Source organism: Anolis carolinensis, chromosome 1, assembly GCF_035594765.1.
Source record: "Anolis carolinensis isolate JA03-04 chromosome 1, rAnoCar3.1.pri, whole genome shotgun sequence".
Taxonomy (NCBI): domain Eukaryota; kingdom Metazoa; phylum Chordata; class Lepidosauria; order Squamata; family Dactyloidae; genus Anolis; species Anolis carolinensis.
Window position 1 is genome coordinate 175,455,151 of NC_085841.1, and position 25,881 is coordinate 175,481,031.

General features: G+C 38.1%; 1 protein-coding gene across 2 annotated transcripts in view; it reads right to left on the bottom strand.

Annotated features, from left to right (window-relative positions):
- Positions 1-25,881, bottom strand: part of mlph (melanophilin) — an 86,594-nt gene that overhangs the window by 22,761 nt on the left and 37,952 nt on the right. The window contains exons 5-10 of one of the 2 annotated variants that reach the window (XM_008114600.3): positions 24,583-24,621; positions 21,430-21,524; positions 19,894-20,019; positions 18,122-18,323; positions 13,932-14,095; positions 3,396-3,479 (exon numbers count right to left, since the gene is read on the bottom strand). In XM_008114600.3, coding sequence (XP_008112807.1) covers positions 3,396-3,479; positions 13,932-14,095; positions 18,122-18,323; positions 19,894-20,019; positions 21,430-21,524; positions 24,583-24,621 — 710 coding nt within the window. The remainder of the gene's footprint in view (positions 1-3,395; positions 3,480-13,931; positions 14,096-18,121; positions 18,324-19,893; positions 20,020-21,429; positions 21,525-24,582; positions 24,622-25,881) is intronic. The other variant, XM_008114609.3, reaches the window with a different exon arrangement.

Here is a 25,881-nt window from a genome sequence, read left to right on the forward strand (position 1 = left end):
ATCATTCCTATCCCTGTTCATGTAGGCATGGACTTCTAGACAGAAACAGGATGACACATGTTCAAGTTGGTGCAAGTCATTAAGCAATCCCCATGATCTGCTCATATCTTACATAGACTGTGGGCATAAGGGTTGTGTTCTTCTTAGTAAAGGTCTCACTGTTATCACAATCTCCTTCGAGCATGTAAGAACATTTCCCATAAAGAAACGTTCACCTCTCCCAATGCCAATTCATCTCTGGTTGCTGATGACCTTGGATGGATGAGGGTCAGGTACATATGCAACTAGCCTCCCCTCTCTAAGAATATTTGAGATGCGCAAATATAATTGAATGAGCAGGTGTTGGAGATATTTCAATTGCCACAATTCTGTCCTTGGCATTTAGGCTGGACTAAATAGGAGCAATCACATCGGTAAAGAACATCTAAACTAATTACTGCAGACTAGTGAGGATTTCCCTTCCCAAACTACTCAAAACAGCTTTACCGGCTGACAAATGTAATCATCAGGTCTTGTTGCCAACATCCTTATAACAGAAAAGGTTTTCATATCTCTACATTACATTCAAAGATGTCCATCACCCATCTTCGTCATTATTACCACTGCAGGCATATTCCCAGCTCTAGAGAATCAAAGAATCACTGCAGCTCCATGTCTAAGAAGGGGATATTCAGGAGCAAACATGGCAACTATTCACATTCACAAGGTAGAACTGGGTTTCAACATGTTTGCAAGGTTTTTTGTTTTTGTTTTGTTACAGCAGAATGCCTTCATGAGCAATCCCAAAACATCTGGATCTATCAGTCTATCCAACAGCTCCTTCGCACACAACATAAAAGTTCAGCAGCAACCCTGCAGTCAAAAGTGTCATACAAAGAAATATCTGTGCTTGTCTGGGGGTGGGGGATCTCATCTGAATGGTTTTTAGTAGATGAAATGCAAAAGCTGGATAATACCACACACACACACACACACACACACACACACACACACACACACAAATAATCTAAAGAGCCACTGCAGATAAGTGTTCAAAATTCATTATTCCAAATATACATGAGGATAAATTCAAAGGCACCAGTTAGCAAAAATTATATCCTGTAGTTAGAGGAAGTATTTTTTCTCTAAGGAATACCCCTAACATTATAGTGTCATCAGTATACATAGATCCTAAAAGCCTGCTCAGAGAGCAACCGAAACACAGTGATATTTTCCGTTCCTTTACCGTTATCTGGATCACTTGTGACCCCTTTCCACCCAAAAATTTTTATGTGACCCTAGGCTTACAGGCATATAAAATAGGCACAAAACCAAAACATTTACTGATAATAAATCAGCATTTCCAAGGGTTGCTAAACAGGCTGATTTTTCTTTTTGTGGAGTACAATTCAAGCATTGTCTGCAAGAATTACTGTAAATACTGCACATTTTAAATGTGTGACACTCAGAAACCTTTTACAGTTAGCAATTTTTTGTGACCCCAATATTGAGCTAAAGAGACCCCATTTGATATCGGGGCCCATAGCTTAAGAAGAAATTATCTAGATCACCTCAAAAGCTTATCTGGAGAGTTGAAGTAATTATGTCTAGATTGCCAATACTTGTGCTTTAGCAGAGAAAGAGGAAAAGTAGAAGCAGTGAAAGAAGCAACAGTAATAGAAGTTTTGGAGATCATTTTCTTTTCTTTTCTTTTCTTCTCCCCTCTCCCCGCCCACCTGCATTGCTTCCAGAACAGAAAGGCAGAGATGCCCTTCCAGCCAGTTAGCAAAGGAAAATTACAACATCTTAACTGTTGATGGCCAAACTGGCCATTGCATCTCACTCTGAGGCTCACTTACATATTAAGGGAGTTGAGGAACCATAAACAGTTTGAGAAATATTGCCTTTTATCAACCCTATCTAGAAATAGAGAAAACTGATCACATAGAGCTTTGTATCTATGCTCACACAGCTAAAGCTCATTTGTACACCTTCCCTGCCAACATGAGGACGTTGGTAGTGAGCTGGGACTTGGAATATAGTATACAACAACAACACCTGAATAGGGATATTATCTATTTTCCAATTACTGTACTGGATTCTATTTCTATTTTAAGGAAAACAGAACAAAATGTCTGGTTAAAACAGCTGTACCGGTTTTGTAGTCAGGCTTTTCCTCTGATATACATGTTTTCATATTTGTCCTTCTGTTCCCTGCCCAGAAATCCTCCAAGTAATTTTATAAGATGCTTGTGCAGACTGAAGATGCACTGAAATTGGTCCCAATCTTTCACTGCTCTGTATTTCAAAATCCTCTATGTACGTAAGTATGGGGGAGCTATGAGCACACGCTTTCCAGTGCTTATTGGAAGGAAACCTCCAGTTCACAGAAAGGATGAGGTCCAAGCTGTGAAGATCTCCCCCCTATGTTCTGCTTCACTCTCCTCATTTTATATAAATAAGGAGGATTCTGGAGCATTTTAGCTGATGTACCATTTCAATATACTGTACATTCACTTCAGTAGCTCTAAATATTTTTCTCTCTCTCATACACACATTTATGTATTCTATGATTACATCATATTTAATTCTTATACTTTGTCTAACTGTTGTGATTTTAGACTGCATACAGTGATGATTGTTCTTATATTCATTTGCTTACATTCACTATATATTTCTGTATTTTTATATACATTGCTTTTTTACAAACTGGATTCAAGTCAATTAGACAGTCTAAAGAAAATGTGTCAGCTCTTTTAAAAAGCCTTAATTAAACTGGGACCCATACAAAGCAAATAGAAAGAAAAGAGAAGGTTCTGTATGCCTATATGTTTTCCTTTCTTTCTTCTTTTTCAATTTTCCAAGATGTTCTTATATTGCCCCAGTACTAAATAATGTCTGGTCATGCCTCTTAAGTCCAGTTCTTATATTATTCTTATACTAGATGAAAGCAGGACAAAATTAGATTCCTTAGTTATGGTATGCATATTCCACTGAAATGCTTCTTCACAGAGTAGGAACTGCAAATATTAAAGTGCAAGGGAAAATCTTGGAAATAAATTCTTTTCTCATGTTTCCCCATCACGTGAAACTGACGTATTGATGTCAACATCTGGTCCCTGCAGTGTGCCATGAGGTTAACCCATGCTTTCTATGGAATAGACCGAAGGCAGACAAATGGGACAGGAAAATCATTTGGCACAAGGACCTGAGGTCCCTTGCGTTTTTACAATGTTAGATAATCATGACCAGCATATAGTGATGAGCTTTTGGTAATAAAATGTAGCTCCCTTTCAGCATCAACAGCGTATGTCTTCTTATCTGATGGTCACAGCATTCAAAACACATCACAGTATTTCCCTTTATATAATAATCGGACTGGCAATCTCTGAAAATGTCTGCATTCCTGATATTACCTCTTCTGAGTGAACCAGGATCTTTTCCTCAAGACGGTTCAGCATGCGTTCAATAGCAGACATACGTTTGTTGAGGTCAAGTATCTATGAGAGAGGAAAGAAGACAGCATAGAACAGAGCCTGCCACCATAGGTTTCTCAGACGTTAAGGAAAATGTTCAGAAAAAGTTCCCATCACCATTACCATTGCAATAAGCAGACCCCCAATTTCAACCCAGCAACAAAAGCAGCTGCATGCTAATTTTAAATTATTAGGAAATAGTAAAACAAGTCTCACAAGATTAATGGAATAGCAGATTAAAAAGAAAAAGATTTGAATTTTGTTTTGTTTTTTGTATCTTTTAAATATTCTACCCCCAGCACAATTGCTCATATGAACTAACAGGTAGTCTTTTCAACAAATTCAAATTCTAGTTTGGCAGTGAATGCTCATATTTTAGGGATATAATTCCCCATTTGGGAGATGGGAGAAGCAATGCTGGCTTTCTGATACAACTACATGTCACAAATAGTAAAACACCCAATACTGTAAATGCACAAATGAAATTACTGGTTTCATTAATACCAAATTATTCTGAAACAATAATTTCAACCTCTTAACATGGTGGTCAGAAACTTAATTCTTACCACACCACTGGGAAATAGTAAAAAAAGGACTACTATTTATCCCTTGGGGACTTTTCAATTGTATAAGTTCATTTTGATTACCTACCTGGTGTCCATATTATAGACGACTGATGAACCTGATTAGGAAATTGGTCATTTACAGTGTTTTATGGAAATGTTTAAGAGAGAACATACTAGCAACTTAGGAATAGTATGCGTAAATATGATATAGATATAGATTTCTGTTTCAGAATACGTATAAATATTTTGTGTCATAGTAAGTGCAGAGCAGCATATATTTAAAAGTGATTAAGGGGAGAACAAGTTAATGGACTTGTGCCACCAGAATGTTAACAATAAAGTTATTTATTTTCAAGGACTGAATTCACAGGCTATACAAATGTAACTATATTTCTGATATTTTATGAAGTATTGGTTATATGTAAATCAGAATGCATCTCTTTCTCAGAATGTAGACAACAGATATCAAATCAAATTGTAAATTATGAAGGCAAAATCCAATAAAATGGCAACTGGCACCAGTTTAGTAAATTGCTGATACCAACACCAATTCCATTAAGTTGAGATGTTCAACTATATTTTAACATGGTAATCATTAACATTTCTAAGTCCACAGTCATTCAAGATCTGAGGCTAATCTCTTTTTCAGATCTTCTTACACAGGATCTTGAACATTTTGGATAAACAAAGTAAGTGCAGAAGTAGGTTGATGACAGCAAACACTAATAGCTCTAAATTGAACTACATAAACAGAAAAAGAACAAACTTCTTTGCAAAGGCTTTGCTGCCCTGCTAAGTGAAACAACAAAAATAAATAAATTCCAGATTGTTGGTATTATGGTTCATGACAGTCAGATAACATTGTTGTGGTGCCATAAATACTGCAGACATCATCCTGGCAAAATAATCTTTAAAAATGCCATAAAATGTAAAACATGCTAACCAATAAATTGAACAATACTCATGTATTCGAGCAGAATTCAAAACAATCTTAACAGACTAGAGAGATGGGCCGAAACTAACAAAATGAAGTTCAACAGGGACAAATGCATGATACTTCACTTCGGCAGGAAAAATGGAATGCAAAGATACAGAATGGGGGACGATGCCTGGCTCGACAGCAGTACGTGTGAAAAAGACCTTGGAATCCTTGTGGACAACAAGTTAAACGTGAGCGAACAATGTCATGCAATGGCTTAAAAAGCTAATGGAATTTTGGCCTGCATAAATAGGAGTCTAGTGTCTAGATGCAGGGAAGTCATGCTACCCCTCTATTCTGCCTTGGACAGACCACACCTGGAGTACTGTGCCCAATTCAAGGGAGATGTTGACAAGCTGGAATAAGTCCAGAGGAGGGAGACTAAAATGATCAAGGATCTGGAGAACAAGCCCTATGAGGAGCGGCTTAAAGAACTGGGCATGTTTAGCCTGCAGAAGAGAAGGCTGAGAGGAGACATGATAACCATGTATAAATACGTGAGGGGAAGTCATAAGGAGGAGGGAGCAAGCTTGTTTTCTGCTGCCCTGGAGACTAGGATGCGGAACAATGGCTTCAAACTACAGGGCAGGAGATTCCACCTGAATATTAGGAAGAACTTCCTCACTGTGAGAGCTGTTCAGCAGTGGAACTCTCTCCCCCGGGCCGTGGTGGAGGCTCCTTCTTTGGAGGCTTTTAAGCAGAGGCTGGATGGCCATCTGTCAGGGGTGCTTTGAATGCAATTTCCTGCTTCTTGGCAGGGGGTTGGCCTGGATGGTCTGTGAGGTCTCTTTCAACTCTACTATTATATGATTCTATTATTCTATGTGCTATAAAAATAAGTTATCTGAGAGGCTATTGGCTAAATTTTATTTTGACAAATATTTCACTGAACTTGCTGAAACTATGGCTATTTTCTCAATTTTTTCTAAATATTAAATATATCAATATTTATCAATATTTTGTCAGACTACTTACATAGATACCAGTCAGTTTTAATCATTGATTTTAAACTTGTGTCTTGTAATAATTGTTCTGTGTATTTTAATATATGTATTTGGCAGAAATACATTTTACAGTAGAGTTTCACTTATCCAACACTCGCTTATCCAACATTCTGGATTATCCAACGCATTTTTGGAGTCAATGTTTTCAGTATATCGTGATATTTTGGTGCTAAATTCATAAATACAGTAATTACTACATAGCATTACTGCGTATTGAACTACTTTTCCTGCCAAATTTGTTGTCTAACATGATGTTTTGGTGCTTCATTTGTACAATCATAACTTAATTTGATGTTTAATAGGCTTTTCCTTAATGCCTCCTTATTATCCAACGTATTCGCTTATCCAACATTCTGCCGGCCCATTTATGTTGGATAAGTGAGACTCTACTGTAATATGTGTCTTTTATATAATGAGTATGAGTTTTTAACTGCCTCGAGCCACAAGGAGAGGTGGGTAAGAAATAAAATTGTTGTTGTTGTTATTATTATTTGTATGTGTGTATATATAAATGTAGCTTAGTTCTAGTGTACAGGGTGTATCTGTGTAGCTTTGATACTTTTATATATCTAAAATGTCTGTGTTTTTTATTTTGTGTTTTTCTAGAATGAATTTTTTTCTTTTATCTGGACTGTGATACTTTGCATAAAGCTCTGGCTTCTTCCCCTATTTTTCTTTGAAATAAAAATTGTAGCACAGTGGAATTTCCTGTGGCATTAAAATCCTGCTCTGAACACTGATCTAAACCATGCAGGAAACCAACTCTGAGGCTCTTTTTCCATGCAAAACTGGAAAATCTTCCTTCGGTCAAGGGGGTTATATGGACACCCAGTGCCAAATACCGCCCCAAGTGCTTTAGCTAGACTATGAGTGTGGTGGCAATAATACAGTTACCCACACTAAATGTCAATAAAAACTGCAAAGGCAGAGCCACTTCTATTGCAAGAGTAACTGGATTACCACTTTACCTCTGCCCAATTCATTAGACCTTCATATCTGTATTTCTGTAGCTAAAACAGGGTTGGTTCTTCCCTCATAAACTCCAATTATGAGGCTTAATGAGTACATGACGAAAACTGGCTAAAGCATACAGGCAAAAGCCTTTTCTTTCTTGACATTTACAACATGGATACAAGGCTCACACGAACCCTAATGGAAAATGCCACATCCTTGCTTTAGAAGCATTCACTAGAATGTTAATGGTGAAAACACAACCTATTAACTTTGTTTGTTCTTTTTTGCCTAAATAACTTTTAAAATGTAGTCTCATATCTGGATGCTGTGAGTCATTGCCATAACTTCTTGCGGAAGAAATCTGGACACATCTATTTTTAACTATTAGAAGGATGCCCAATGGCTTCTAGAATGGAGCTTCAGAAGAGGTGCTCGCTCTTTTGTTTTTCCTGAGTTAACTTTTTGGTGTCATCAGTTGTTTTCAAAAGTCTCTGGAGTTTCATGACAGCCCCCCTGCCCAGACCATACAGAAGTCTTTGCACACTTAGTGTGTTGTATTTGTGGGGATGGGGCCATGTACTCTAATGAACATCAGAACCTGTTCTGTATTGAAATACTGTACTAGGTTAGCCAGGGCAGGGGCAGTCTAGTTGAAAGCAAAGAAGATAGAAAATCAATAAACCGAATAAATGGGTTTTGGATGACAATTGTTTATATTTGTCATTGCTGCAGCATAACCCTCAAGACTATTTTAATTGCTATGCAATTTATACATGCAGATAATGTGGAGGAGGCCCACAGGAATATGGACATATCTATCAGGGGGCTTTGCTTGCTGAATTTATTTATATACTTCCTTCACCAACTGGAAGGTACTTCCAGTACAACAGAAATTTTATTTGAGGAAGCTTTTTTATCAGAGAAAATTACAGCAAAAATACAGCAACATCCACTATGTATGCCTCTGCATCTCATTTTAGGGCCTGGGTGCAGGTGGGCTTTCAATAAACATGGTCCTGAGCAATTCGGAATGCAGTCCCACACTGCCCCTGGTGGTGCAGTGGGTTAAACCACTGAGCTGCTGAACTTACTGACCGAAAGGTTGGCGGTTCGAATCCAGGGAGCGGGGTGAGCTCCTGCTGTTAGCTCCAGCTTCTGCCAACCTAGCAGTTCGAAAATATACGAATGTGAGTAGATCAATGGGTACCGCTCCGGTGGGAAGGTAATGGCGCTGCATGCAGTCATGCCGGCCACATGTCTTAGGAGGTGTCTACGGACAACTCCCAGAGTAGGACACAACTAGACTTAACATCAGGGGAAATCCTTTACCTTTACCTACTTTAATTTGCCCTGGAAATGCAATGACAATGTTATTCTATCTAGGCATCTCAGGGGAAAAAGGTATGGTTGATGGTATTGTAGGCTGCTGTACAAAAAAAACCTCAAGAAGGTTGCACTTCCCTGTTCCTGTCGCAATTCATTTCCCAGTTGTTTGCATGCCAAAACCAGGCCACAAACCAGATTGGATAAAATCCAGAAGTAATTTTAAAATGGACAAATAATTGTTCATTTTTCATTACAAATGCTACGTTTGGAAGATAAACAGGTACGTTATGCTGAATCAATGATTTTTTTCTAAGAGGCTCCAAACCTGTGTATAAAGAGTTAATTGATTGATATTTATTTTGCTATAGAGTGGCTAGGAAAAATCATTTCATTCAGCAGGTGAATGAATAGTTAGTGACAGGCAGGTCCGTAGCCAGAAAAAAATGGGGGGGGGGGGTGAACCCCTAACCCCCGCCCCAGGCTACAGGCCTGTCAATATCTGCTTGAGATAGTGCCTGGAGGGACTCTTAATTTTTTGCATCTCATAGACTTAGCATGGGGATTTGGTTAACCAGTTAAAATTCATGAGTAAACCAGGTTTTTTTTAACCTGAAAATTTTCGGGGGGGGGGGGGGAATTGGATGGATCATGTTTATATTGCAATTATTGCTGCTCCCAGCAGGTCACAGAGCTCCATATGAACTCCTGGCTGACTCATACAATCACAGAGTTGAAAGACACCTCAGTGGACATTTAGTCCAACCCCCTGCCAAGAAGCAGGAAAATTGCATTCAAAGCATCCTCGACAGATGGCCATCCAGCCTCTGTTTAAAAGCCTCCAAAGAAGGAGCTTCCACTACAGTCTGGGGCAGAGAGTTCCATTGCTGAACAGCTCTCACAGTTAGGAAGTTCTTCCTAATATTCAGGTGATATCTCCTTTCCAATACTCTTGGATGTAGTTGGGGACTTGAATTTGTTTAGAGCAGCCAGGTATTCCTGGACTTCTTTCTCTATTTGGAGTTGGATTTCCCCTAATCCTTCATCCACTTCATTTTGCTGAGGTTGAGGATGGCTTTCTTTTTGTGAGAAGACCGAGGCAAAGAAGGTATTTAGTAGTTCTGCCCTTTTTCTATCCCCTGTCAGCATTGCTCCATCTTCTCCTCTCAGAGGCCCTATTGCCTCTTTGTTCTTTCTTTTTCTACCGAAGTAAGAAGCCATTTTGGAATTTAGCCTTGCAAACCTTTTCTCTACAGGAGTTGGTTATTCTTTGGTGATTTCTCCCCTTTTCCACTTCTTGTGCATGTCTCTTCTGAGTGTGAGCCCAATTAAATGTTCTTGGGACATCCATTCTGGCTTCTTTGCACTTGTCTTATTTTTTCTCTTAGTTGACACTGTTTGCAATTATGCCTTGAATATTTCACTCTTGAAAAACTCCCATCCATCTGTAACTCCCTTGTCTTTTAGTATCCACGGAATGCCGCCCAGTATTTTCTTCATTTTTCAGAAGTCAGCTCTCCTGAAGTCCAGGATGAGAATTTGACTTGACTTAGTTTCGGCCTTCTTTTGTATAGCAAACCACTGGAGCACATGGTCACTTGCCCCTAAGGATTCGACCACTTTTACTGCATTAATCAGATCCTCCATATTTGTTAGGATGAGATTGAGAGTAACCGATCTCCTTGTTGCTTCTTCTACCTTCTAGACCATAAAACTGTCTGCAAGGCAAGCAAGGAATTTGTTGGACTTTGTACTCTTGGCCGAGTTTGTTTTCCAGCAAATATCGGGATAGCTGTAATCACCCATGACTACTATATATCTTCTTTGTGCCTGTATGGTCAATTGTTAACAGAAGGCTTTGTCAAGTTCTTCAGACTGGCTCGTAGGTCTGTAATAGACACTCATGACGAGATCTTTTTGAGTCCCTGCTCCCTGGAATCTTATCCAGATGCTTTCAAGCTGGTTTCCCAGATTGCAGTCTTGCATCTCTTCTGCAGCGTAACTATTTATAGTCATGCTTCTTTGTAGTCATGCAGGCTCTTCTGCTAATGTCTGAATGGGGAACTCATGATGACCAGAAGTTCACATGGAGCTCTGCAGGCTGTTGGGAACTGTTTGGTAACTGCAAAACACAGGAGACGAGGTGATGGATTTGGTTTCAGTCCGGCAAGACTGTGTAGATACCATCCCACCACTGCAGTGGATCTGGAAAGGTGTGTGAGGCAACCTGCATGACCATTTGGAGAATTTTGCTCCAGAGTGGCACTGGATTTACCAGCCAGTATAGACTCGCCCTGTGAACGAATCCTGGTATTACTGAGAGACTTGAGGAGGGAACGTATGAAGAAAGAGATATTTCATTAATTAATTAATTAATTAATTAATTAATTTTTGGGTAAAGCTCAGAAACTTGAAAATATTTTATAATCTGAGACGCAAGGCGTTCATTTTGAGATGCCTTGTTATGTGGCACAGAGATAACTAAGGGAAGCCAAAAGAAAGACTGTAAAACGATAGGCTTCTGGAAAGATGGGAGGGTCTGTAAATGAATGAAAGGTGGTTAAAAAGGAGTGCCAAAGAAGTAAAATTTGAAAGCTACAGAGAGTTTCTCAGTTATAAAGGGAAAATGCTCTTTTTGTTCAGTTTTTGCTGGTACAAAAAAAAATCAGTTTGAAAGTAACCGATGGTTGTGTGCTCCATTCCTGGCAAAAGAGAAGCAGAAGTACAGAACAGGATTTCTGTTCCACAAATGAATTTATAGCCAAAGAAGGATATATTATATGGGATACACAAGTTTGGTCAATTTCCTTTCAAATAAAACTCCAAAGAGGAAAAAGGGATTAGAACTGGGATCATGGCATAACAAGTGTTCCCATATCACAGTCCAGATGAAACTCCATACCCTCAGCTTTCATTAGCCCCAGCTGGGAAACTCTGTTTGACACTAAGTTGAAGACTGAATTTTCCTTTCCATTTTTTGACCTCAGAATAGGGTTTGTCTTTATTGTCTTTCTAAATCAAAATAACAGGAATTTCCCATGGAAATTAAAGAGATCATAAGACAATAAGAAAATCCCTAGGGCATGGAGATGCCTTGTTTTAATGTGTTTGTGGGGGTGTGACATTTCCAAAGCCCCCTTCCCCCCCAAATAGAAATGTATACTCACTTTTGAGTTTAAAAGAAGCATGAAACAATTACATTTTGAAACCCTCAGTGGGTTTGAAGGGTAAGAAGAACTGGTCTCAAGATCCCAATAGTTTGCCTATGCCTTCCCCATTTGAAAACAACTGTGGGAAAGTATTAGACTGTGCTAGTGTCAGAGGCCAACAAATAAATATTGTACGAAACCTTATACAGATCCTAATTCTGAGATTTCACTCATACTTGTGTTGTAGACAACAAATCCATTACACTACTTTTGAAAGACAACCAAACTTGTCCATGAAGGCTCACTTATGATGATGATGTATTAGTTGTACATCTGAGTTTTTAAAAGAGACAATTTGATCCTTTTCCCCCAAAGGAGAAAAAAAACAATTTGAATAACTTTAAGGAAAATATTGTTTATCAAATCTAAATAGTGATAGTTCTATGATAAACACTGTTGGTGTATCTGCAGCTAGACAGCAACTGCACAGAACACTATCTGCAGGACTGGCAAAGACATAGCTGAGCCATAGTGTTCTAAGTCTGTGATGTTGCAACATTCTGGGACTTGACATTAGGACCCTGGAATTAGTTCTCTTTGCTTCAAAGTCAACCATCACCAAACACTTGGAGATTAGCAAAGCAGTGCTGGCCTTATACTCTCTACTGGTTCAAACTGTAAGGTGCAACTGAAACTGTTGGTTCGATGAGTAATACATCAAGGTCCAGACTGCCATATATGGTCAGTGAATACTCATATAATGCAGTTTATATATATGTATATATCTATAAAAGGGTAATAAAATTTCGGCCTAGGACAAAACAACAAAACTACACATCCCAGAAACACTAAACTTGGCAGCACAACCCCTCATCCATGCCTCTACGTTCATACAACAAAAAGAAAAGAAAAATAAAGTCCTAATTAGAGGGAAAGGAATACAGTAGAGTTTCACTTATCCAACACTCGCTTATCCAACGTTCTGGATTATCCAACGCATTTTTGTAGTCAATGTTTTCAATATGTTGTGATATTTTGGTGCTAAATTCGTAAATACAGTAAATACTACATAGCATTACTATGTATTGAACTACTTTTTCTGTCAAATGTGTTGTATAACATGATGTTTTGGTGCTTAATTTGTAAAATCATAACTTAATTTGAAGTTTAATAGGCTTTTCCTTAACCCCTCCTTATTATCCAACATATCTGCTTATGCAACATTCTGCTGGCCCATTTATGTTGGATAAGTGAGACTCTACTGTAATTGTTTTTATCCAGTTGCTGCCAGTTAGAAGGCTAAGCTCCGTCAGGGGAAAACCTTTACCCTTTACTTTAACTACCACCAATACCTCAATACTTTATTTCCCATACCACCATACTTCGCCACAGCAACGCGTGGCCGGGCATAGCTAGTACTTATATATATGTTTGTGCTGACTGTTAGTTAGGAGAGAAGCCTGAAATTGTATTTTTTCCTATGTAGTTAGGCACTAGATACTTTGCTATTAAGGATGCAGCTGAAGTAAATAAAGAAGTTATTTTTAAAATGAGTGCCCTGTTTAAAGTATCACAGAAATGATTTGCTAGTCCTAGATGGTTCAAGGAGAGTCAGTGCACCTTTGGGGGGGGGGGGGGGGGACTTCAGAGGGGCAATCCATAAAATTCATAAAATTGGGAAGCAGGTTTGAGACCTACCAAAATGGCATAGAAAATTGGTGCATGTCATCCTAGGACCACATTTTACTTATGTGGTGTAAACTAAACATTTCTTATCAAGACACGAGACCTAACCAAAAAGACATCCCTAACATAGCAATTACTTGTATTGGTTTGTCTTAGACTGGATGTACACTGTCATATAATCCAGTATCAGATTCCAGATTATCTGCTTTGAACTGGATTGTATGAGTCTACACTGCAGTATAATCCAGTTCAAAGCAGACAATCTGGGATCAGAGAGATATTGGATTATATGACTGTGCAGAAGGAGCTTTAGGCTACCTAATTTGTGTTATCTGCAACCTCATTTCCCCAGCGTGACTGGGACTGGTGCCTTATAAGTGCTCCTTCTGCACTTATACAACAGTTTCTTGTTTTCATGGAAACCTGCAAGAGGCCAGCACCACAGAGCATTGCTTTGACTAAACACTGGCCTGGACTGCATGAGTGAAACATCTAGAGCAGAGTTTTCCAAACTGTGTATAGTGACATGTTAGTGTTTGGGCTGCAGTGTGTAGGCATGTTGCATGACGTGACAAGAAACCTCAGAGTTTATGTGAAATAAGCAATAAATCGCATATTTTAAAATATAAATGAAAGATTTTCATTTCTCCCAATATATTTTGTTATTAGAACGTATGTATGTGTCTCTTAACTCCTATAAGGGGTTGGTTTGATCTCCAGTGTCCTAATAAGAAAGCTCTGATCTTGAGTTTACTCACTAGGAAATTACAAGAGTGGCCCCACATCAGTAGTAGGATGCCTGGTCTTTGGTCTACCTGACTTCCAGAGTGATTTAGGTTCTCCTGGGATGAGGCCCGGCTCCTGCGTTTTGTGTGGTGTGGAGGATAGGCAAGGGACTTGTGGGCTCCTTTCACATCTTCATCAGAGGTGTCCATATCACCAGAGTACTGGGATGGCTGCTGCTCATTCCATGGGTTGCCTTTGGGAACAAAAAGGATTGATCAAAATTCACAGCAGTGTTTGCAGGCTTCAAAACTAATAGCACATATTTCAGGACAACTTGAGGGAATGAAACAGAATGGAATAAAATGTTTTGGCAATTAGAGAAACCACTGAAACATATTGTTCAGCCAATTGCTGAGCTTCATATGAGATGTGAAACAATGTTGAAGAAGTGTCGCAACTCACTTTGAATTTTTTAAAAAGGGCTTTTTAAGCAAAACAAAAAAACACACACATACAAAACCCCAAGACAAAGCATGTAGAACCAAAAGGAACTGATTCAATACAACTAAGGGTGCATCTACACTGTAGAATTGAATAGGTGTTGACATCACTTTAACTGAATGGCTTAATGCCATTGGAACTGTAATTTGGAGAGGCACTAACACTCTTTGGCCTAAGTCTGTGAAAGCTTTGATTCCATAGCATTGAGCTATGGCAGTTAAAGTGGGTGTCAAGCTGCATTAATTTTACAGTGTAGATGCACTCTAAGACTTTGCTCCTTTTTCAGTCCAGAAGGAAATCTAAATGGGGCAATGGAAAGCCATGATTTTTAAATGTATCTAAGGAGGAATTACAAGGTTCGCTTCAGGCTCAGCATTATTTATTTATTTATTTATTTATTTATTTATTTATTTATTTAACTTAGGTAAAGGTAAAGGTTTTCCCCTGGCATTAAGTCTACTTGTGTCTGACTCTGTGGGTTGGTGCTCATCTCCCTTTCTAAGCCAAAGAGCTGACATTATCCATAGACACCTCCATGGTCATGTGGTCGACATGACTGCATGGAGTGCCGTTACCTTCCTGCCGGAGTGGTACCTATTGATCTACTCACAGTTGCATGTTTTCAAACTACTAGGTTGGCAGAAGCTGGGACTAACAGCGGGAGCTCATTTTGCTCCTCAAATTCGAACTGCCGACCTTTCGGTCAGCAAGTTCAGCAGCTTAGCGGTTTAACCAGCTGCACCACCGGGCTATATTGCACTTCCATCCCACTTTTCTGACCCCTGGGGGGACTCCTAAATGGTTACCAACATAATCAGTGAGAATGCTGCACTGAGGGAAGGGAGTAAGAAAAACTGCTCCCTCCTCACCACCAACTGTAGTTTCCTCAAATAAGAAACTCTAATATGCATTTCATAGTAAATAAAGTGTGTGTTCTAGGATAGTAGATGGCTTTCAATGAGAAAGCAGTTGAATCGCCTCTCCCAGTGCCATAGTCCCAATCTGAATGAGAAATCCCACCATGCTTTAAGAGAAATGTTTACAGATGTGACATCTAATTGCAGATCTCTGTCATCACATCTACAATTGACACTCCACATTTGCTAGTGTTAAAAGTACAGAACCTCTGCAAAAGTGGAAAAATGCAAATTTAAAAATCTGCTAACACTTAGTCCCCTGGGGATATAGGGCGGGACACAAAGAAATTATTATTATTATTATTATTATTATTATTATTATTATTATTATTATTATTATTATTTCTCTAGAAATCCCTAGATTTGTGTGCCTAAATCATGCTGGCTCTTCTGTTATTATTTATCACCTTGAAATTGTCCTGTGTTGGGTAGGACATAATTTAAATAAATAAATGAAAATAACATAGATGAAATTGTTTTAAATCCATTTCTGTGATCAGCCCATTCAATTACTTTGGGCCACTGTTATAATCCCTTGATAATACCTTTAGCCAATTCACTTAATTACTCTCCTATGGTACTTTACATATCTTGAGGGATTCAGATATTACAGTTTTGATGTACTGTAGTAATCCAGGCAAAAATTACAGACATGACTGGAAAGGATGTTCTCCATAGAGGTATGACTCTAGAAATGTGGAATAATCAAACCTGTGTTTGATCCATTGCTTGTTAAGTACTTTGATCACCAGGTCTGGAGCTTTGTCTATATTTGTCTAGCCACTGTTTAAAATCTGCCAGAATCATTAGCATCTTGCTAAAAAAAACTAAGAACATACTGAACAAAATTTGAGGCATTTCAGGTACTGTACCTAATCTTTGCATCCTGCACTTTCCAGTTTCATTACCTTGTTGAGAGAAAGCACATTAGGGATAATGTTGTTTCCAGTAATCCCATTAGCTAGATATTTATAGAATCTGCAAGATACTGAACCCTATGACACACTGCAAACTTCTGGGGAAATTGGACTTGAATTCATTGGATAAGAAGTATTGGCAGAAAAGATAACAACGAAAAGGTCACCAAAACCCATACCTCTGGCAAATAATGTAAAAATAAGGACAAGAGAGGGGTATCTTTGTTGTAACACACGATGCACGACATCTAATCCAATTGTCTATATCACTGCTCCCAAATTGGCTCCCCTTAGCATTTCTGATCATCCATTTACATGGATCTGTTAGCAACAATGTGCAGCATTTACAACAGAACCTGCTGAAAATCCTTAAACTGTGCTCCCACAAAAATTAAAATCCATCTGTTTAGCAAATGTTATGATTCAGATATTAGTGCTGGAAATGTGAAGTTCATGACGGGTCTTATTACCATATGTGGTGGACCTGTAAAATGGTCAAAAATATCTGGATATAAATTAATGGGGTAAATCAACATCAAGACAGAACTTACATTGTTAGGATTATTGAATGTTAAAAAGGGAACCCAGGAGATGAATGTAGGAAATATGAAGAGCAGCAAAAAATTTATATGTTCAAAAGTAAAAAAATTACAGAGTTATCAACTGTAGATAACCAGACAGTCAAAATGTGGAAAATAATAGGAATGGACAAATTAAGAATGTTGTTGAAACTTTTTTTTATATTGTCAGAAGTGACTTGAGAACATACTGCAAGTTGCTTCTGGTGTGAAAGAATTGGCCATCTACAGAGGTGTTGCCCAGGGGATGCCCGGATGTGGTAGCTGGGAGGCTTCTCTCATGTCCTCGCAAGCTAGAGCTGACAGACAGGAGCTCACCCTGTCTAGCGGATTCGAACCAGCAACCTTCAGGTCAGCAACCCAACCTTCAGGTTATCAATTCAGCCAGCACAAGGGTTTAACCCATTGCACCACTGCGGCTCCTATCCTGTGGCAACATAAGAATGGAAACCATTTTATCCATATATGTTGGAGAGAAAGGGAAAGACTTTACGTACAGCTTTGGAGACATAAAATGTTGGGACATCCACTTGTAAATGTTAAAACCAGTAGAAGTAAATAATTTACTGAATATAAAATGGAAGAAAAAACATTAAATTTATTGAGAAACCAACAAAAGAGAAGCTGGAAAACCACTATTGTATGTATTTATGTATATGTCGGTAGTTTTAGAGTTGTTGGTAGAGATGTATGTTGGGCAGTTGTTGCCTACATATTATCTATGTTTATGTATTTATAAACATTTTTTTTCTTTCTTTCTGTGTGCTTTTTGTTGTTAAAGGTCTTAATTAAAAATATTCAAAAAAAGGGTTTAGATGCCAAGAAATGATAAGGTAGAGGCAGGTTCCCAAACGCAACAGCAAGGGGATGGGTAGAGCTAGTGCAATTTGAACAAGTCTAAGGAATGCTAAGGAAGGAAGAAACAAATGTTGGGGTTTCTCAGATAGGGCCAAGTTTGTGATACACTGTGGAACCTCGATTTAAGAGCATCCCAACCTAAGACCAAATGGGCCAACCATCGCTTGGCCCATTTCGCTTTGACATAAAAGAAGCATTTTGAGTTAAGAGCTAACACCAGGGGGAGTGCTGGCACAAGAGTACAGGGCTTTAGGACTTCAAGGGAGCAGCCTCCGTGCCACATGCTCTTGTCCACTTTTATGTGGTTTTATGTTTTTAATGCACTGTTTTTGGAAGCCACCCGAGGTCCCGCTCTGGGAGAAAAGTGGCATAACATAAAATAAAATGTAACATATAATAATAAAATAAAATATAAAATTAAAATAAATTATTCTGAGAAAATACAGATGAAAGTGTTCCTTTGATTGTTTTGCTAAATATGAACTGTAATCAGGTCAGGGCAACCTACCAGCCTTGGAGGTCCTTTCCAGATTTTTAGTATGTGAGTTCACTGTAAATCGGACCTCTGTAGTGAATTCCTGCTCAGGTGCAGATGTCTTCTGCCCCTGTTCCTGCAAGATGTGGTGGAACATGGAAGCCAGGTCAGCTTCAGCAACCATTGACTCCTTCTGTGTTGCCTCTTCCTCAGCCCCTGGAAATTCTTCAAAGGTCTAAGAAGGGAGAAGATCTGTCAGCATTGGTAAGCAAGTCGTTCATTAACTCACTTGCTCTCATCCTCTTCATAAAAACATCCACAGACTTTTTAATGGAAGTACCAAGATGTCAGCCACAGATGCAAAAGTACCAAGATGCCAGCCACAGATAAAGGAGAAACATCAGGGGAAAATACTGCTAGAACACGGAAATATAGCCCGGAAACCACACAGCATGCCAGTGATCCTGGCCGTGAAAACCTTTGACAATACAAAAGTACCAACAGCTTTCCAGACTCATTAATAATTTTTTTCTAGAGTGAATTTTATTTTAAACAGTTGTGGAAAAGTACATCAATAGCGGAACATCATGTTTTCTCACACTGCATGATTGCAACCATGTTAAATTCTGTGGTTTGGTACGTAAACACACTTGCTAGACATTAAGCTTCTTATGTCATAATTGTTACATTTTGCAGGAGGGCATTGGCACTGGACCCAACCTTTGTTGACATTAGGGATGAGATAGGGAACAGGTTGGTTTACAAATCTGAGCTTCCTCAACAAATATGTAAATAGAAAAACAAAAAACTAGATATACTTATCTACTCAAAGTATCTGCCAATATTTTCTGCCATCAAAATTGTGTACAGTGTGTGCTTTTTAGAAAACATCCACATAAAATATAATACATATTAATGAAAATAAATGGCAAAAAAATGCATTGTTATAGAAAAAACTCTGAAATGGGTATATTAGGCCATACTGTGCATAAAAATCCATATATTAAGAGGAATGTCTACAACGTATAAACATTTTGTTTCTTTTTTAAAAAAAATGTAAACTCATGCAAAAAAAAAAAAGGTAAAATCAATTCAAAAAAGGAAAAATGAGATACGGAGGGTAAATCTGCCTTGTAGAATTAGTAAAGTTTGACCACACTTTAACTGCCATAGCTCAGTGCTATGGAATCCTGGGAGGTCCCTTCTACACTGCCATATAAAATCCTGATTATCTGCTTTGAACAGGATTATATGGCAGTGTAGAAGGGGACGGATTTCTAGTTTTGGAAATGAACCAGCAGTCTCTGCCAGAGAAACCTTGTAAGACTACAGTTCCCAGTATTCCATAACACTGATCCATTTCACTTAAAGTGGGGTCAAAGTGCACTAACTCCACACCATCAGAAAAACTGAAACTTCTAGATTCATCAGTCCTTTCATACAATCTTGATTCAGATTTAGCTCTGAAAATTTAACACCCTTGAAAATTCTGGATATTTTTACTGTTTTCAGTGAAATGTGGATGTATAACTGGAGCAGTGTTATCCACAAATCAAATGGAATAAATTGAGGAAAAGGCAGAAAGTAATAAGGTACAAACAATAATTGTCTATATTAATTAATGGTACCCTTGTTCTCTCACTAGCTGGACTCTTTCTTAGCTTTTGTTAATATATTCATGAAGGGTCAAACATTCTTGCGCAACAAAGTAAGCTAGCAAATGCCAAGCTCTGAAAAGAAAAAGCAAAGGAGAAGAAGTGCGAAGGCTTAAATAAAGCTGCAGAAGGAAACACCACCAGCAATACCTCGAGGCCTTCGTTCCCAGAGCCCGGAGAGAGCTGCACAGACTGACGGCGCGATTGAGCAGAATATTCTGAGTCCAGTTCAAAATCAAAGGGATGGACAGACAGCAGACGCTTTGTCCTGCGCATCTTTGAAAGCACAGAGTGTAAGAAAAGCATCCAGATTTCATGATAAATACAACTGGCTGCAAACATTTTCAGAAAGTGTTCAAAATTATGGCATCAAGTTAGATACAGTAGAGTCTCACTTATCTAACCTTCGCTCATCCAACATTCAGTGTTATCTAACGCAGACTGCCTCCTATCCAGATCCACAGCTGTTTCTCTAGGCAGGCAAGGATCACAGATTATTTAAAAACCTTCACAGGACTGAACTTTTTACAGATTTAACTTCCGACAATATTGTTATTGTAAGTTCATTTTATGCAATTATATCTTTATTTGTAGTCAATTTTTAGTAGTCAATGTTTTCAATACATTGTGATGTTTTGGTTTTAAATTCGTAAATACAGTAATTATTACATAACGTTGCCATGTATTGAACTGCTTTTTCTGTTGATTTGTTGTAAAACATTATGTTTTGGTGCTTAATTTGTAAAATCATATCGTAATTTGATGTTTAATAAGCTTTCCCCTAATCCCTCCGTTTTATCCAACATTTTCACTTATACAATGTTCTGCCGGCCCGTTTATGTTGGATAAGCAAGACTCTTCTGTATTTGCTGTTTTTCTCATTCATGAACCACTATAACAGCTGAGAAGCATTGTATATGCATTTACATCGAAAATATACAAGCGCGACGATGAAAATAATTTAGCTCCTAGTTGCCACACAAAAACTGAAACAAAAGGGAGCAACAAGAATTCTGGTTCAGAATTTAACATTTCAAGTTTGAAACAACAACTTATTCAAATTTCAGTCTCCTGATATAAAAAGTGAAAGGTAGGGTTGAAGTTCAAGATATCAATTTCTGGTTGTTAAAATTTTTACGCTCAGGGTTTTTTTTTTCTTTCTTTTTGCTCTTTTAACCTTCCAACATTTCAAAAATCTTATATAGTGTCCTTATATTGTATGAGTCTGGATATCCATTGGTATACTACTCAAAGTTTTCAAACTTGGGCAGTACAGTAATTCCATGAATGAATGAATCAGAGAGTTTAAGGTATCAGTGAGAAATTTCGTTTTTAAACTAAAGACCATGTTCTAAGCCATCTAATTACAGTACTTATTATGCTTCTGATAAAATGACTCAATGGGAAACAAGATGTATATCCAAAACCAACATTCAATAAAATACCTCTTTGCAGATGTAGAGAAAATAGTGCTTTATCGTAACGCAGCATGATTCAATGATATGTATCTACATTCATCAACCTATCAATTGGCCCACCACTTTTATGGCTTTTGCTTTCATGTTCTGGATTATTCATAAACTTGTCCTTAGCTAGCTTGACTTCTGCAAATGTGGGGGGGGGGGGGCAACTGTATAGATGTATCATTAATATATAGGAAAAAATATTTTTGGTCAGCATGCTTACTCTAGCACAGCGCTCAGCTTCAGCACTATCTAGGACATCATTGGCCTCATCAGCCCCACTGTCTTCTTCTTCTTCATTGTAGAGATGGCAGTCATCTGAAAGACACATGCACTTATGAATGACTAATATTTTTAACTTTTTTTTAAAAAACCAAAGACTTCTTGCACATACTAATGTTGCACCAGAAATGTGTTTCTGGAAATGAAGGTGGGGAAGCTGAAAGAAAAACATTTACCTACACAAAATCCATGATTTTTGTACAATGCCCCTCCCATATACATTTGTTCCAAACCATTTCCTAAAATGCTCTGAAATGTGTCCAAACATAGTGCAAAATTCTTAACTCTGTGTTAATTCCTGACCAGATTTCCCAAGTGGAAGCCCATTTTTCAGATGGGAAAAGGCTGTTTAACAGTCAATATTATTTCCATCCCTACATGTACTATAACAACAACAACAACAGCAACAACTTTATTTATATACTGCTCTATCTCCTCGAGAGGACTCAGGGCGGTTTCCAACATGTATGCAAAAACAGTCAATTGTCAAAACAACATAGAACAACTTACACAGCAAACATAATAAACACATCATAACAAGGCAAAACAATTAAAATAGACATAGTTACAGTCAGAACATTTCATCAAGGGATCGGGAACCAGTAGTCAGGGTGAGGATGACCATACAGCCATACATGAGGAATGGCTAGGAAGCAGAAGTCAGGAACAAAAAAATAGAAATTGTAGAAGGAAAAAAGCAGTAGAATTTTTCAAGGCACCCAAGTAGAATTAAGGAAGTAAATGCTCACACAGTTTACTTTTTCAGTTTTATTAGATGAAATTATAAATGATTATTTTAAATTATTTTTCTTATTTTGGGTCTCCCCATCTCAAGTTGTTTTGAGAAAAAACACAGAACGTTTGCATGAAAATATCTGTTAGTGGTCCTATGAATGAAAACATACTTGGCAAAACAACTTGCAGGGGGCAGAGAACAAATAAGACTGTGAGTATCCTTAACAACCTTGGTTGAGATTAATACTTTCTAATTTTTTAACAATGGTTGTTAAGCATCACTACAAATATGCACAACAATGTTCATTAAGTAATTCCCAGATAATACTCCCTTGGTTCCCACTCTGGGAGAAAGATGGCTTACAAGTGCACTTTTTTGTGTGTGTCAGGAGCCACTTGAGAAACTGCAAGTCGCTTCTAGGATGAGAGAATTGGCTGTCTGCAAGGACGTTGCCCAGGGGACGTCCAGATGTTTTGATGTTTTACTATCCTTATGGAAGGCTTCTCTCATGTCCCCATATGGCGAGCTCATCTGTGCTCTCCCCGGATTCGAACCAGCAACCTTCAGGTCAGTAATGCAACCTTCAGGTTAGCAATCCTGCTGACACAAGGGTTAAACCCATTGGGCACTAAAAAATAAACTGATTAGTTTTGTTACTTTGCAGGTTTAATAGATTTATATTTTTATTTAATTATTTAAACTTTGTGAGTTGTTATGATTGGTCATAGATGTTTTATTCACGGGGCTATTTGTTCATTTTGTATTTTGATGGCATTGTATGTTTGCCATCCTTTGCTGGAAACCGCCCTGAGTTCCCTCGGGGATGTAGGGAAGGTTATAAATAAAGAAGTTGTTGTTACAAATATATCATTACAAATATACATTAAAATATCCAGAGTTAAAACATAAAACACAGACACCCAAAACCAAGAAAGATGCTAATAATGTTTCACAATTTAGTACTTCAGGCTTAATTACAATTTTAAGCAGTTTTCTGGGCATAAGTTATATTGACTTCTGTCATCCTTTCTTCTAATCGCATAGGTTCAACTTGTAAAATGTACTGAACTTTAACAGATTATCTTTATCCAGCAATGTCAGCTTTATCTTCTAATTAGAAATGCAGACATTCTGGCCCCATCCCCCAAATGTTATGACTTAAATAGCCAGGATTAAACTGGAGCCCAATCAAAGAAGAAAAAAATCACCATTCTAGCTTTGATTAGTTTCTTCACCATGTATCTTGGATATTCTCTGGGCCTCAGAGGGAGGCAAATGGAACCCCCTTCCCCAGCCAAATGTTGCCAAGAAAACTCTATGATAGGGTTGCCTTGGTGCTGTCCTAAGTTGGAAATGACTTGAAGGCACACAACAACAGCAGCAGCAGCAAAACACTTTCTTCCTACAGTAGATCATTTTTTTCTGTCTGTCTAGGCAGACATGAATTAACCATTTAATACAGTGTTGCACTATGTTAACATAGTTGGGAAAGGCCTGGATCCTTTTCCTCAATTTAGGGGCAAATAGAAAAGTTGGGTTGGTTTCTGACTGCCATCCTACAGTACCCTGTCTCCCCAGGTCCCATATGTTGTGGCATTCCCCTGCTGTCACGAAACAGTGCCTACTTTTTCCACATTACCCTGTTTCCCCTAAAATAGGACATCCCCAGAAAATAAGACCTAATACAGGTTTTGCTGAATTGCTAAATATAAGGCCTCCCCTGAAAGTAAGACCTAGCAAAGTTTTTGTTTGGAAGCATGCCCAATGAACAGAACACCAGAGCATGCAGGATCGGTAAATGTACGTACCATAAAGTTTTGTACATGGAAATATTGGTAGTAATAAGAAATTCTTGATAGGATTCACAGTTTGGTTATGCTGGTTTATGATGACAACTACTGTACAGTATATAATAAATGTTCATTTTGTTGTTCAACAATAAATGTGAATTCTTCTTCATGGAAAAATAAGACATCCCCTGAAAATAAGACCTAGCGCATCTTTGGGAGCACTTTGGGAGCACTAGAAGGTGGGAGTGGCGAGAGGATGGGGATTTTCTCTCTCCCCTCTCCGACATCAGAGTGAGAGTAATGAGGAAATTGTATGTGCTGCCATGACACAGAAGGCAGCACATAAAGGTTGCCTGCCCAGGTGTGTCAAACTGTGTTCGTCACCTCCCGGTGGTGAGGACTCCCCCCTAAATCCATGGCAGCCGAGGGGGTCTTTGTGTGTATTCCTGTTGGATCCAATCAGGAGTCTGGCATGCTGGATTGGGGTTGAACAAATGGGACCCAGATCTCAAAAGACTTGTTTCATACATTCTACAGAGTTTATTGTTATTGTTGAAAAACAACTTACTGTTGATGTCTGGCAAACTATACACTCTGTCACGAAGACCTAGAATAAGAAGCAGTTTGTGAGTAAAATTAATTCAGTTAAGCTACATATTTGTTGTATTTATAATTTTTACTTTACTTGGTATAATACATTTAAAGTATTTAACTTCAAAACATCGGTGATAATGTGAAATTACAATCAATACATCAACAGCCACTATACAAATAGACCAAGGACAACACAGTTTGAACATCCTTAATCCAAAATGCTTGGCACCAGATGTGTTTTAAATTTCTGACTTTCTTTTTGACTTTGGAATGCCTGTATTTATCTATATTCACACAAGAAGGTATCTTGGACATGGAGCCAAATTCTAAACATGAAATTCATGGGTGTTTCATATAGTGTGAACATCATTTTATATACCATATGTGTAATAATTTTGTGCATGAAACAAAGTCTATGTACAGCAAACTATCAGAAAGCAAAAGTATCAGTATCTCAGTTACTCATGTACACAATTTTGGAGTATTTCGGATTTCTGGATAAGGGATGATCAACCTGTATCAGTTATTGGCCAGGAAAGGCCTGCGTGAGTGGTTTAAGAGTCAACACAGCTACATGTGAGACAGAATGTTTGCAACCATGTAAAGGGCAACATTCTAATGGTTGTGTGACAGTCAATAAAGCCTCCAAGAAAGATCTCAAAAGTCAGCTGGACACATGACAGAAGGCAGACTGATGGGTAACCCAATGCGTTAAGGGCTTCATATGTCACAGCTTTATTTGATTAGTTTCTTAAGTAGGTTTTTCCTCTAATATATTTTGCTATCAGTACAGCCACAATCTTATTATGGAATGACCATTAGGACCACCACAGTTTCACCTTGAAAAATTAAACATGCATCATGGTATGTTCCATTATCCAAGTGGTCATGGACTAACACTACTGTATGAACAACAGGCAGATGATGTTGTCCAGGCCAGAACAGAGTATGGAAATGAGGGTGAATTACTTACACATTCATCTGGCGATTATTTCAATTTTGTATGAAACCAACTGTATTAATGCACATATTATAAATTGCAATAGATTTTTTTGAAACTGGACTGTAAACAACTGTCAATGAGTCTTACTTATTTTGCGTGAAATCTAGCTTTAAATAAGTATGCCGGAATCAAAGAGTTCTCTGTAAGCTACCTAAAGCTTTAAAATTTGTCAGGATCTAATGAAGTTTCACAATACTATACTAATAATATAATAATATTAATTATATATTATATTTTATATGTAATATTACTAATAATATTACCATATAA